At 45.8% G+C, this 15,401-nt stretch overlaps 1 protein-coding gene across 2 annotated transcripts in view; it reads left to right on the top strand.

The window, feature by feature from the left end:
• Window positions 1-130: 130 nt before the first annotated feature.
• Window positions 131-15,401, top strand: part of pde9aa (phosphodiesterase 9aa) — a 29,720-nt gene continuing 14,449 nt past the window's right edge. Inside the window, exons 1-6 of one of the 2 annotated variants that reach the window (XM_069155204.1) lie at window positions 131-381; window positions 4,552-4,622; window positions 5,236-5,313; window positions 9,889-9,932; window positions 12,836-12,890; window positions 13,510-13,580. In XM_069155204.1, coding sequence (XP_069011305.1) covers window positions 319-381; window positions 4,552-4,622; window positions 5,236-5,313; window positions 9,889-9,932; window positions 12,836-12,890; window positions 13,510-13,580 — 382 coding nt within the window. In that variant the 5' untranslated portion in view covers window positions 131-318. The remainder of the gene's footprint in view (window positions 382-4,551; window positions 4,623-5,235; window positions 5,314-9,888; window positions 9,933-12,835; window positions 12,891-13,509; window positions 13,581-15,401) is intronic. The other variant, XM_069155205.1, reaches the window with a different exon arrangement.

The raw sequence follows: 15,401 nt of genomic DNA, 5'->3' as shown, positions 1-15,401 counted from the left end.
TCCTGTTTGTGCACTGTTTGTGCGTGAGCGCGTGCCAGTGTGATGGGGCGCGAGCGCGGACCCAGCAGGTCTGTAGTAATTGAGAGGCGGGGGCGCGCGCGGACCCAGGCTTTATGAGATGCGGTCAGAGAGGAAGGTGTCAGAGCGGAGAGAAGCCCGGGAAAGAACAGACGGTGTGTGAGCAGCATACGGGCAGGGGGATGCTGTCGGACCGCTGACCCACCTGTTGCCTCTCTCGGTTCGGTTTAACGGCGGCAACGGAGCCCGGAACAGGAACCGCACAGCGACGCGCCGACGCCGGGGAAAGAAGAGGGGACGATGGGCTCCGCTTCGTCCTCCTACCGGGTCATCTACCTGGACGTGGACGGCAGGATCCAGAAGGTGGGACACCTGGAGACACGTAGTTTTATTCCAGAGACACACAGTACCATGAAAACTAAATGATCTTGATTGGTGGTTTCTGTTTAGGATAATTATTTATTCTACGAACTGAAGCTTTCATGTGCTAAATATTTATTAACTAATAGAGAAATGTGACATTGTCCATTGAGAAGTAACTCAGCAGGTTAAAACATGCCGCAGCCTGTGCAGTAATATTACAGCATGACGCAGGTGGAAGGACTTTCACATATCTTATCTATTAATGTTTCATGTTTTAATATATGAATGTGAGGAAAACTGCATCTGTGCTGGTGATAAGAACAAACTAAGGGTCACTTTAAGTGCAGAACAGACTGCAGACATGTTACCTGAGTGTATCAGCGGCTGCTGTTCTGGTTCTGTTCTGGATAAATACAAGGCAATAATCTGTTGTCATCATTGATGGAGCAGCTGAGCTCAGCTAACACACAAAAACAGCATCACAGCCTTTTTGTAAAGGAGAAAAATATGTCACAGAGAGATGCTTGAATTATGTGTCATTAATAAATGACAGTAAATTCTGGCTGGTGGGCTTTCAATCTGTCAGTCACAGTGAATATAGTGAGGACTTTATTAGCTAACAAGATTATAGTTAAAATCATAAAACAGCACTACGTGGCTGGACCATGCTCGAGAGCTTTTAATTTGAAACCAGGGCTTTTCATTTGAAACTAGGGTTTTTAATTTGAAACTAGGGCTTTTAATTTGAAACTAGGGTTTTTAATTTGAAACTAGGGCTTTTAATTTGAAATGGACACAGTGTCAGCATTCAGCCGATGGATGAACCCGATCACCCATTCACTCAGTGTGTCTCCAGGACGGGCCCTTCTGTGCTAGCACACGTTAGCATGCTGAAGTCCAAACTGTCCTGTCACACATGTCCAGCACAGTGAGGGGGCGTGGTCGAGTCAGGTGACCGTCCGTCCACGCACACTGGAGGTTCCTCTGAGGATCTCCACACTGGAGGTTTTAACCTGGAAACAAACAGCAGGGGGAAGGTGAAATACACATAAAATACACATTACATACACACTACATACACGTTAAATACACATTAAATACACATTAGATACACACTACATACACACTACATACACGTTAAATACACATTAAATACACATTAAATACACATTAGATACACACTACATACACACTACATACACGTTAAATACACATTAAATACACATTAAATACACATTAGATACACACTACATACACATTACATACACATTAAATACACATTAGATACACACTACATACACGTTAAATACACATTAGATACACACTACATAGACATTAAATACACACTACATACACACTACATACACACTATATACACATTAAATACACACTACATACACACTACATACACATTAAATACACACTACATACACATTAAATACACACTACATACACATTAAATACACACTACATACACATTAAATACACATTACATACACACTACATACACATTAAATACACATCACATACACACTAGATACACATTAAATACACACTACATACACATTAAAAACATTAAATACACATTAAATACACACTACATGGGTTTGTTCCCTGCAGTCGGTCTCTGTGTGTTTTTGGCCTTTTGTTGTCTCCGTCCCTCTTCAGGCTCCTGAGATCTGTCCAGTGTTCCCTGCTCAGGTCTGAATGTATCTGTATTTGCATGACAGTGGTGTGGGGGATGTACACAGCAGTACAAAGTAGAAGAGCTCGTCAACCAGCCGAGAGACTGTTTCTGTCTGTCCTCTGGAGGCGCTGTCTTCATGTCCCCTGAGACACGTCATCTACATCCAGCTCCGTCTCTACTGGTCCTCTGGCTCTATGTCAGCTCTTTTATTCTAGTTATTAATATAAAAGAGTCAGTTTTATGTTCAGTAAAGTTCAGTAGTGGATGAAGATAAATGTGTTTGATGAGTCGCTGTGGACATAGATTAATGGTAGGAGTGAAAACAGGAAATACAATATATGAGGTTCATTATTTTATCTGAGGTTCATCATTTAATCTGAGGTTCATCATTTAATCTGAGGTTTATTATTTAATATGAGGTTCAATTATTTAATGAGGTTTATTGATTTAATATGAGATTTATCCTTTAATCTGAGGTTCATTATTTAATGAGGTTCAATGATTTAATCTGAGGTTCATCCTTTAATCTGAGGTTCAATGATTTAATCTGAGATTCATTATTCAATCTCAGGTTTAGTGATTTAATCTGTTGATCATTGATTTAATCTGATGTCCATCCTTTAATCTAAGGGTCATTATTTAATCTGAGGTTCAGTGATTTAATCTGTTGTTCATTGATTTAATGTGATGTTCATCATTTAATCTGAGACTCTGATTTAATCTGAGGTTCATTATTTAATATGAGGTTCAATTATTTAATCTGAGGTTCAGTGATTTAATACCAGGTTCATTATTTAATCTGAGGTTCAATGATTTAAACTGACGTTTATCCTTTAATCTGAGGTTCAGTGATTTAATCTGAGGTTCATTAACTAGAGGAACAAGAAGAACGAGAGGAACCACAAGAACCAGAAGAACCAGAGCAACCAGAAGAACTAGAGGAATCAGAAGAACCAGAAGAATTAGAGCAACCAGAAGAATCAGAGGAACCAGAAGAATCAGAAGAACCAGAGGACCCAGAAGAACCCAGTGCTGCTTCATTAAGGACAGAAAAGAAGTAGAATAAAGATTTGAGAAGTTCTCCAGATGAAGTTGTTGAGTTCACCTCCATCTGATCTGAGCACGTGACAAACGTCCTGCATTATCTGGTGACTTAAAAGTTGGTGAGTAAAAGTTGCTGATTGACTGTCGGTGAGGACAGGCCGTTTTATTTCTGTCCTGAGGACGTAGGTGAGAGTCAGACTGAGGACCTCATCGGAAAGCTTTGAATCTGATTCCTCTCTGATCTGCAGCCACACTGTTGCTCTGCCATGATCCTTCCCCATTACAGACACACACACGGTAGTGTATTGTGACTCCGTCCCACTCACTCCTCATGAAAGGTGATGAATCAACAGCTGGAAAGAAGTGAAGCCTGCACTCCTCCTGTGTGAGTGACATTTAGTGGCCAGCAGTGTGAAACGACATGTTTAAAAGATTAAACTGTATGTGTGTGATACAGTTATGTGTCTTTGTTAGCAACCAGTGGGCTCGAAGCTAAGACACAGAACTAGTGGGTATTTGTCTAAAATCCCTCCCTGGTGTCTGTAAAGTGCACTACACAGGAAGTCTACCCTTTTGTGTGAATATCTGTGCACTGAGTGTGAAACATATGCACCATACTGCATACTGCACAGTACAATCACAAAACCCTGCCCTCCTTGTGAATCAGGCCCTCCATAGACTCCCATTCAACTTCTCTCATCAAATCCAAAGTGAATCAAATGTGTCCATCAGTTATCTCGGTGTTGTTAGCTAAAGTCACTCCTTCTTATTAGTTTTCTGGAGGTCCATCTGAAAATAATCCCTCATTCATTAGAAAAGAAGATTCAAGAAGACCTGTTTTTGGGGGCGTGTCTGTTTGATTGACAGGCCTGTGGTGCAGTCAGGTTACAGCTATCGGTGGGCGGGACGTAGTATCGTCAGGTTTCCAATCAGATCAGTCAGATCCGCCGCTGGCTCCTCCCCAGCTCGTCCAAATATGGTCACTTCCTGCTCCAAACCACTCTGAACTATCAAGATGGTGACGGACAGAATCTGAACTGGAGGATTCATAACGTTCACAAACCAACGATGACATCACTGATGGGTGATACTTGTGTTCATCACTTTTAGAAGGATTTATATTCATATTCATCACAGTCTTCTTCTTTAGCTTGAATAAAATTACACCTGCTCCAGGTAGCCCCTTCTTCATTTTAAAGAGCGATCCTGTTCCTCTGAGGTGAAGCTTTGATTGAAGCTGGTTATTAAAAATACTCCAACAACCCTGAGCTGGTGTGATCCAAATATCTAATCATCTGGTCTTTACTTTCACCTGCTCTTCACAGAACGATGTCGTTTTGTTGTCAACAGGTTCATATGCAGATATAATATTTTCATTCCGTCAGATGTTCGGGTCATAGATTATAAATGATGATGTCATCTTTGTTGTTTTCCCTCAGGTGGTGTTCAGTCGATTCTGCAGCCCGTGTGACATCAAAGAGCTGTTCTGTACAGCGCTGGGTGTGCCCAGGTAACACACACACACACACACACACACATTCAAACACACACATACGATAATTAGCTCCCATGAAAGTAGGCCTTCTATAATGATTCATCTTGTGTGAATAATACAGGAGTTCTATATATATATTTAATTGTGTTTTTACAACGTGGTCACCACCTGAATCATACCACCTGTGTCAGCCACACATCTGCTCACTAATTATCCTCATTATGTTGTATGATCCTTTTATGATCCTACATGTAGCAGACAGGGAGATGAAGAGGTGCACCTATGAGTCCCACAACACCTGATCACCTCTGACTCTTTATCTGTTAATTCAACTCATCAGTGTATCCAGTCAACTGTACCACACAATACAGTCACACCTGGCATGAAGACAAACCGTCTCCTCACAGAGCGGTCAGACACCCTCCTCGTTACCTCGTTACCTCTAAAATATAATATAATTTCATTATGCAGGTCTCATAGACTTTACAAATGTTATCAGATGAATTCTGACAGTAAACAAGCCTTTTATTCAGCTCCATAACTACAGTGATGTGCTCTTATATCCTGCATGTTAGGATTCAAATGTCTGCACGACAGATCTGTCATTCTTCTTTTTGTTTTCACGCAGAAACACAAACCTGTCTTTGCTGGATTCCTCCGGAGCCATGGTGTCCATTGACCCCACCATGCCACACAACACAGAGAGGTAGGAAACACTGTCTGTATGGGTTCTTTGATTGTTCAGTCAACAAAGCTGCTGTCTAATTTAAAGACACATTGGCTGACTGTAAATCCTGGTGTGTCCAACATGAGCTGCCATGACATGCAGTGTGCACGTTTGTGAGAAGACACAGCTGTAGCTGAGTCTGAGTCCTCAGAGTCACAAACAAAAACAGCTTCTCTGACAAATGTCTGTGTGAGAAATGGATAAAACAATAAACCAGTGTGTAACGTGAGTGTGTTACCGCGGTGGGTTCTCGGGCACAAATCATACCCTAAGCACCGGTCTCAGTCCAATCGGTTTTATTTCCAGTTGAATCCACCCCACCTCAGTGCTTGCGCTGTCCTGCCGCGCTACCCTCCCCCCCCCAGGCTGTGATAGCAGCAGTCTTGTCCACCTGAGGGCTCACCTGCCCGCCCATGTGGTACCCCAGATACCGTGCGTCCAACGCACACTTTCCTGGGTTGGCGGTGAGCCCAGCCTTCCTCAGGGACTCCAACACCGCGCCCACCTGCTGCACATGCTCCGCCCAGGTGGTGCTGTGGATGATGACATCAACCAGGTAGGCTGCAGCGTGTGGACGCAGCACCTGGTCCATGAGGTGTTGGAAAGTGGCCGGGGCACCGAACAACCCAAAACGAAGTGTGGTGTATTGGTACAGTCCAAACGGAGTGGAGAAGGCCGTTTTTTCCTTGGACTCTGGTGAGAGAGGAATCTACCAGTAGCTCTTGGTTAAATCCAGTGTCATGAAGAAACGTGCAGTGCCCAGCCGGTCCAGGAGTTTGTCGACCCGGGTCATTGGGTACACATCAAATCGTGACACATCATTCACTCTGCAATAGTCCACACAGAACCGTATAGATCCATCCTTCTTGACAACAAGAACAATGGGGCTACACCAGGCACTGTTGGACTCTTCTATTACTCCCATCTCCAGCATAGCAGCCAATTTCCTCTGAACCACTTTTCTTTTGTGTTCAGGTAACCTGTAGGGTCGTAACCGCACCGTCACACCTGGAGACGTCTCAATGTGGTGCGCCAAGAGGTTTGTGCGACCTGGCAGGAGGGAGAACACGTCAGCAAACTGCTTCTGCAACTGGGCAACGTCTGTTCTGGGCGTCATAAGGGAGCGAGGCAGGATTGGTAGATTTTGGAACCTCTGGCCCCAGCTCCTCTCTCTCAGATACCGCGGACACCAGAGAAACAGATTCCGCCTCTCTCCATGCCTTTAAGAGGTTGAGATGGTAGAGCTGTGTAGCTCCGCCCCTGTCAGAATGCACTACCTCATAGTCGACATCCCCTACTCGCCATGTGACCACAAAGGGCCCTTGCCACTTGGCGAGGAGTTTTGAGCTGGAAGAAGGAAACAATACAAGTACCTTTTCTCCCGGTGTGAATTGCCTCAGCTTGGCCCCTCTGTTGTGGATGTTCCTGGGCCTGGAGCAAATTCTCCCGTGACATCTGACCCAGGGTGTGGAGTTTTGCTCGCAGGTCCAGGACATATTGAATTTCACTTTTTCCGGGGCTTGGACCATCCTCCCAGTTTTCCTTAAGCAGGTCGAGCACCCCCCGTGGTTTCCTGCCAAACAGCAGTTCAAAGGGAGAAAATCCCGTGGAGGCCTGGGGAACCTCCTGCACTGGAAACAACAGAGGATCAAGCCATTTATTCAGACGCTCCACAAGACCGTCAGTCTGTGGGTGATAAACACTGGTCCGAATAGACTTAATGCCCAGTAATCCGTAAAGTTCCCTCAGTGTTCGTGACATGAACGAGATGCCCTGGTCAGTCAGAATCTCTTTCAGGATTCCGACTCGGGAGATGACCTGAAACAGAGCCTGCGCGACACTCTTTGCAGAAATGTTGCACAATGGCACTGCCTCGGGATATCATGTTGCGTAATCCACCAGAACTAACAAAGCAATATCCATGTGCACTCCAGTGAAATGGCCCGATGAAGTCCATGTCAATTCGCTCAAATGGGACCTCCATTAATGGTAGAGGACGCAACGGCGCCCTCGGAATGGCCGGCTGGTTTACCAGTTGACACTCTGGGCAGGATGGACACCAACGGCGCACATCCCCCCGGATACCCGGCCAATAAAATCGGGTCATTATCCAGTCCAGTATTTTAGCATATCCCATGTGGCCACCCATCGGGTTATACTATAAACTATACTATTCTATTATTCTATTATTATCTTATTGCTTCTGTATGCTGCTGTAGCGAAAAAATTTCCCCTCGGGGATTAATAAAGTAACTACCTAACCTAACCTGACCTATAGTGAGCCGCCTGGAAAATGATTTCACCATTTCACCATTGCCTGATGTACACCCCCCTGGATCCTTACCGGAACGTGGTACATCATTCCTGGACTGGGGGAGGGTGTTGGAGGGCCGGCAACCCGAACTGTCTGGCCCACTTCCATCAGCAGATACTCCCTCCGGAAGTGCCCGGGCTGCCCAGATCTCCAACACTCCTGCCCTGACGGTTGAGGGGCCCCCTATAGGTGGGAAGAGTGCTGGCGCCGGGAACTGAAGGAGGGGTAGCGACCAAGGAGCTGGTAGGGGCTGAGCCAGGAACTGCTGCCGTAACCCCCTCTGAGGGGCGGCAGTCGGTCAGACTGAAGCGAGCGGGTGGCTGCCGTCCCTGTGATGCTGGAATGGACAGCGAGGTGGTCCTCTGCCAAGGTGATGGTGGCCTCCAGCACCGAAGGGTGAGGGCAGCGGACCCACGCTGACATCCTGGCCGACAGACCCTCCACGAACTGCTCGACGACCACCTTCTCGATCACCGCCTGCACCCTTTCCTGTGTTCCCCTGCTGCAGCCACCTGGTTGCTGCGTCCCTCAGCCGCTGTGTGTACGCGAAGGGCCGGTCCTCGGGCCCCAGCCTGCCCTCCCGGAAGTTCCTTCGATGGTCCTCCGGGGACAGGCCCAGCCGGTCCATGATGGCTCTCTTCACGTCTGTGTAGACATGTCTGACCCCCGGGTGCAGCCCCAAGTCCGCTGTTTGTGCCTCCCCAGCCAGGAGAAGTAAGAGCCGCACCTCCCACTCTGCTGCCGGCCAGCCACATGCCCTCGCCATCGCTTCGTACATCTCCTGAAATGATTGGACATCGTCTGTTGGAGTCATTTTGTGCAGGATCACCCCTGCTAATGACGAGGGGCCCTATATTCAGGCTGTGAGCTGCTCCAGTGCACAGGCCTGCTGCTCCGCCTGGGCCTTAAGCGCCCCTTGGAGCTGCCTATTGGCCTCCGCTTGATCGCTCTGCATGGCCGCAATCCCCCCCAGCATTTGACCCAGCGTGATGACTGGTTGTACTGGCATCTCCGAGTGCTGTCCGTCCGAATCCATGTGCCGCCCCACTTTGGGCGCTAGTGTAACATGAGTGTATTACCACGGTGGGTTCTCGGGCACAAATCACACCCCAGTTCAACTCAGTTCAATCGGGTTTATTTCCAGTTCAATTCACCCCGCCACCGTGTCTGCGCTCTTCTGCTGCGCCTCCGAGAGCGTCCATCTCAACGTCTGGCTATACCTCCACGCACTCCCCTCTCTGGTGTGTCACTGCTCCATTTATGGGGAGAGAGAGACGATCAGTAAAATCAGGCTCAGCTGGGCTAATTACGCCTCTTCCCTGCACCATTCCCTGAACCACTCCCCCAATCTATCCCCCCCGCAGCCGAGCCAAACCACACCCCTCCACCACACAGTGAATCCTGCTGGAGGTCTGTCTCTTCAGTAGGTGGAGGTCTGTCTCAGGTCTGGGGAGGAGCCAGCGGTGGATCTGACTGATCTGATTGGAGACCTGACGATACTACGTCCCGCCCACCGATAGCTGTAACCTGATTGCACCACAGACATGTCAATCAAACAGACACGCCCCCAAAAACAGGTCTTTTTGAATCTTCTTTTCTAATGAATGAGGGATTATTTTCAGATGGACCTCCAGAAAACTAATAAGAAGGAGTGACTTCAGCTAACAACACTGAGATAACTGATGGACACATTTTATTCACCTTGGATTGGATAAAAGAAGTTGAGTGGGAGTCTATGGAGCCGGAGGCTTTTTGGAGACGACCTCTAGCGGCACTCGGTGGTATTGCAGCTTAAGGAAACATGTCGTAAAATCTATATTCAGTCCGAGATAATGATTCTAAGATTTGAGTCAGTGAATCAGACCTTCTAAACTCCATCTGTGAAGACGTGTTTTCACCTTTACGACAGGTGAAGCTTTAACTCTTTGATGTGTTTTATGGTCCCGAGATGACAAACCCAGTGGAGACAATGCAGGTCAGGTCCCTTCACCTGAATGAACGTAGAGCCACTCCCAACACAGTCCACAGTTATCAATAACACACATGACAGGTGTGTGTGTGTGTGTGTTATCTTATCTTATCTGAGGTTCAATCTGAAATGTCTTTTTGACAAACATCATCTGACTGTTGTTTATCTTCCTCGTAGACGTGTGTGTTTGTGTGTTTGTGTGTCATCCTGTTTGGCTGAACGAGCAGCTGAACTCACCTGTACCGCTGTATGTGTGTCATTTGTGTTGAAGGTCACCGTACCGAGTGGTGCCGATGACCGGAGGACAGCTGGCTGGTGAGTTTCACACACACACACACACACACACACACACACACACACACACACACACACACACACACACACACACACACACACACGGTAGGGGTATCACGTGACTGTGAGCATGAAGTTCTGTGAGTGTGTAGAAAATAGTAAGAAGTGTGTCTGTTGTTATGTTTAATACACACTCAGCTTTTATGTTAAACTGTTTTCATTTAATTAGTGAATAAAATCCTCTGAGTTACATTATTGTGCTCATTTCTCAAAAAAGTGGTTAGAAATAAAAGCACATGAAGCATTGATTGTTATCATTTGTTTCAGCTTTAATGTCCTGACTTTAACAACCGTGATGTGTCAAAGTGACTAAATTTCAATGTGTTCTGTCAAAACAGTTCCTGTATATTTAATTACTATATATTTATATGTTGTGAGCGGCGTATTGTCATTTTGGAAAAGCATGTTGCCATGGCAACCACAGTTCAGGTGGTCCCGGTAGAACTCGATGTAGACAGTCTGACTCTGGGGGACGGACTCACGGTGACACAAAGAAAACCCAGCTGGTGTCTCCTGACCGGACAATCCTTCTTCTTCGGTCTTGGATGGTGAAGCTCCGCCCCTCTTGAAACGTGATGTCATCAGAACATCTCGCCCGGCTTGTCGCTTCTTCGCCGTTTCTGAAGCATTTCAAGGGTTAATCCCCAACTTTTCTGGTTGGGATATATTTACCACCTTCTTAGCCTATTTTATACATCTTTGTTCGTCTTTATTGAAACGTTCCAAAGCAGCATGTTTTATCAAAAATACATATTACATACACACATCAATGAGGCCCATTAAGTTAGGTTGCTGTATTCTCAAAGGTTACAGAGGAAGAAGGCATGCTGGGAAATGATCATTTGTTCCAGTGACATTGCTCCCTGCTGTGTGTGGCTCCCAAACATTTACATCAGGGCCAATCACAATAATGTTGTGCTGTAGGTGTGTGTTGTGTGTGTGTGAGGCCTGCGAGCATGCTGCAATATGAATGTGAGTGTCAAATCTATTCCAACATGCTCTGAACACCATTGTTGTGGTGCACGCCTGGGAAACATCTATAAAAAGCTCTCTAATCATTCAGAGCCATATAACCTGTTTTATGGTGACTTCACTGAACTCTCCCTCTGCTACTCGTTCTGCCGGTCTGGATCAGTCCTCTCAGATCATCCAGTGTCCTCGGTCACACGCCGTCAGCTGCAGAAAGGCCTTCGGTTAGTGTCAATAATACAACGTGTAGAACCGTAAAGTGAGTAAAGTCTCTAGGATCCAAACAAAGTCTAGTCTTCAGTCTTTAGACGGCATGTTTGTCCTGTCGATTGATGCAGAGCACCATGGCGACGCTGTTTTGAATGTAAATTGGTATTTAATGTCCAGTTGAATCAAAGCATCTCTGACAGTCCAATGGGAAGACTCCAAATCAGGAGCAGCAGCTGCAGCTGGAGACGTCGGCCTGCTGTTGGTCATAATGGAGGTCCAAAAGGCAAAATGACTCTCAGACGTTTTTAAAAGTCACTCAGCTACTAAGTCTGCAGTCAAGTCTCATCTTCACGTCTCCGGTGCTACTTGAGTCCAACGGCCCTCTTTTGATACCGCAAATCTACGAATGTTGACATGTCAGTGCGGTGCACGGGGCTTTTTCTCTTAGCTTGTGCTGAAAAGCAGTTTTCGTAGATCAACAAGAACCCCATGAACAGGCAAGTCATCAAACATGCAGCGTTGAGTCCGGTCCAGCGGTCGGAGGACAGTTTTCATCAGACCCATCCAGAACCGCACAGACAGGTCGATGATGTTCTACATATTTAATCCCACTTATATTAATAATTAAAACAACCTTCTGATTGAGTTAATGATATAAACATGAAGCTGACTCTTGTCTATTGAATTAAATGTGAGTCAGTCAGTTGGAGCGTCATGACGCAGCAGCCGATCTCAGACATAAAATATAAAAGACATTCAGGGTAACTACGAATTAATTGTAATTAAATGACACAAAGAAGAAACAATTCAAAAGTGTGTTCATCTCCTCATCTGGTTTCGTAACCTAGAAGCTGTGTGAGACCAGAGAGACACTCTGTCATCTACACACTAAAGGTTAATAGGGTGGCACGGTGGTGCAGTGTTTAGCATTGTCGCCTCACAGCAAAAAGGTTCCGGGTTTGAATCCGGTCCTGGGCCTTTCTGTGCGGAGTTTGCATGTTCTCCCTGTGCTTGCGTGGGTTCTCCGGCTTCCTCCCATCATCCAAAAACATGCACAAAAACATGCACCTCAGGTCAGGTTACCTGGCGCCGCGCTAGTGGCAGCCTGTTGCAGCACCTCCCCCCTGAGAGCCCCCCTGCTGTAGTGAAGAAATTTCCCCTCGGGGATTAATAAAGTGAAATAAAAAAAATAAAAATAAAAAAAAATAAAGCAGGTTACACAAAGCAGCGTAGTTCATTTAATTCATGATTGGAATATAAATTATTCACACAAAGCTCCTGATGAATCGACACTGAAGGAAGAATAAGAACACAAATGTTTGGTGAAGTCCTGACAGTATTCTTGTTGAATAATTACAAAATTCTGATAAATATGATTTTTTTTTTCATTTGTGTGTGTGTTCATATCTGTTTATTTCTGTGTGTGTGTGTGTGTGTGTGTGTGTGTGTGTGTATGTGTGTGTGTGTGTGTGTGTGTGTGTTCATATCTGTATGTGTTTGTGAGGACTGTTGGGAAACAGCACTTTAAGCTGCTTCTCTATTAACAATAAAATCTTCTGCCTGTGTGGATCCAAGCTGTTTACTGTTGCACACCTCTGTGTGTGTGTGTGTGTGTGTTGGGGGGGGGGGGGTGGTGGTGGTGTGTGTCAGTGTGTAACTCGGCCTCATGCCTGCTCTCTTCTCAGATAAAGAGGAACTCTTTCAGAATGTACTGACGCAGGTAGCAGAGCAGTTTTCAAGGTAAGCAGCAGATAACATGCAGCTGGTTCATGTTCGCTCTTTCCTTCTTCTTCTTCTTCTTCTCTGTCAACAGATTTAATCTGGGTTTCTAGTTTTTAATCAGGTCACCTGTTCTCTGGGTTTTCTGTTTAGAAAGGAAAGTTTTCTGTCTTAGTTTTTAATAATGACAGGAGAGCTGCCTCCCCTCAGCGGAGCGGTCACTCCTCCTTGTGTACACAGTGTTCACCGGCATGTTGGTGTCCGTCTGTCTGTCTGCTGGCTGCTTCTGTTGATCAGAGCGTCTGGATTATGGAATAATTAACAGAGAACATGTGACCTCAGGTGCTGGTTTTGTCTGAGAAAGAGATTTATGTTGAAATCCTGGATCCTTTTTCTTTCCTAACCTGAAGCCGTTGGCTGTTGATGATTTACAGTCGGTTTGTAGATGTGTTCAGCAGAGATCTCTAAAGATATATCCGAGCCGTGCAGAGATGTTACGGGAAGGCTCGAATGTTGAAATCTCATGAGTTTATTATCAAACAGCTGCAAACATCTGTCTGCAGTGTGGAGATGACACCAGATTTATGTCTCTGATCTTACTCTTCCCGTCTCTCTCCCACCTGCATCCCTCCGTCCGCAGGGCGTTCAAGATCAACGAGCTGAAGACCGAGGTCACCAACCGCCTCGCCATGTTGGAGAAGAGAGTAGAACGTAAGTGTGTCGCCCTCGTGCACTTCGCTCATCAGCTGTTACGCAAACCGCACACACGTTTATCTGAAGGAGGATCACAGAGATTCACCATCAAACCTCCGAAACTCACAGTCACTGAAACACCTCTTCATTTGCACTCTTATGGAAAAGACATTTCAAACATCAATCATTTGATCTGCAAACACGGTAGCTTCCTCCTGCTGCGTGCGCATCACTGAGCTGCGTTCAACGGGAGCGTTTCGTTCAACCCTAAATGTTATTGCAGGAGTTGTTGAGACGCGGTGACTGAAGGCCTGAGCTGTGTTTGCATGGCTGAAAGCAGGAGGTTCATCCAAAGGCTGCCTGCGCTTGGCTCCATGTCGGGTTGCTGGCCCTCCGGAGAGCCTCGCGGTCGGCTGGTCCGCCACTCCGTGGACGTCCGCCTGCAGGTGGCTGCAGCGCATGTTGTGCGTGTTGTGTGAACTTGTGTTCCTCCACAGTTTATGAGGTTGTGATTAGATAAGTGGGAGCCTCTGCTCACCCCCTACGGAGGCTGTTGACCCCTCTGTTGTTAGGATCTCCTGAACATTCACCGTATTTCCGGAGGAATGTTTCGTCGTCTTCACACTTGCATAACCCTCGGTGGGAGGTCGTGCGCCGCTGCCCCTCCTGAGCTGACCAGTATCAACGTCCAGGTTTGTTTTTTATTGAGTGCTGCAGGAAGTTAGTTCCTGCTGAAGTTTACATACTTTCAGCTGCTGGTCTGACGAAACGTTGGCACTCAGAGTAGATGTGTCAGTTCTCCTGAGATAAGAGTGGCTGTAAACCAGCATCAATAAAGGTGTTATGATAGCAGGCGTGCTCCTTTATAATGTAGGTCTGAGTGTTCCTTCCGGGACGCTCTGACAGTGATTACCTCCAGGAACATTTAATCAGGCAGCGTTTTGCAATCCTTTCATCCTTCCTCGCTGGGATTAAAGTTAAAGGTCAGCTTCAGTATGTGAGATGTTCGTCGGGAGTCTCATCTGTGGACCTGCTGCATCGACTGAACCGAGCTCACCTGTAGAGCTTTAATGCTACAGGTGACAGCACAATCATAATACACACACTTTTGACTTTTACCGGTTCACCCTCTTGCCTAATGGGGGATGACAGGCAGAATAACAGAGGAAGTCTTTACTAAATTTGATCAAAGAATAACTTTGAGTTTGATAGACGAAGCGTTGCGGAGAAAATCGGCTTTAAAGTTGCATCAAATGTGCTCGTCGTTACACTGCATGAAGCGCTGCGTCCATCTCCACTCTCCGACTCTCCATCCAATAATAAAAGTCCCGATCGCTTCATAACATGCTGCATAAAAACATAACCAGCAGAACTCACCCTCCCTGATGACACCGCTCGTTTCTCTGTATGATGAAGAGTTTTCATCTAATCCAGATATCAAATCACAGCTGACCTCCGTTGTGTCTCCAACACAGGTCTGACATTACTTCCCACTTTGTATGAAAAATAATAACAATAACATATTATTGGTCCGACACTCCAGCTGAGTTATCATCACATATCTCAGAGCCGTATTCGCTGAATGTGAGTCGCTGGTGGGACGCACATCACTTTTATTTTCCGTTAGGCACTAAACAGATATTTTTATATTTGAACAGTCATACAGTGTCTCACAAACATAGTTCAGATATTTCCAGATTCTAGACAACCTCATCTACAAAGCTATAAAAATATATCTTTACTGACAGTATCTGATGGTGAGATACATGTAAAAATAGAACTATTTCATAAGACAAATTATTTTTGTCCTTGATATAAAGTCTTATCTAAAAAAAAAAT

The sequence above is a fragment of the Embiotoca jacksoni genome, unplaced genomic scaffold, assembly GCF_022577435.1.
Source record: "Embiotoca jacksoni isolate LCO1_2020_lvr unplaced genomic scaffold, fEmbJac1.0.p SCAF_2, whole genome shotgun sequence".
Lineage (NCBI taxonomy): Eukaryota > Metazoa > Chordata > Actinopteri > Embiotocidae > Embiotoca > Embiotoca jacksoni.
Note: the sequence above shows the minus strand (reverse complement) of the source record. Positions and strands in the feature narration are given on the sequence as shown.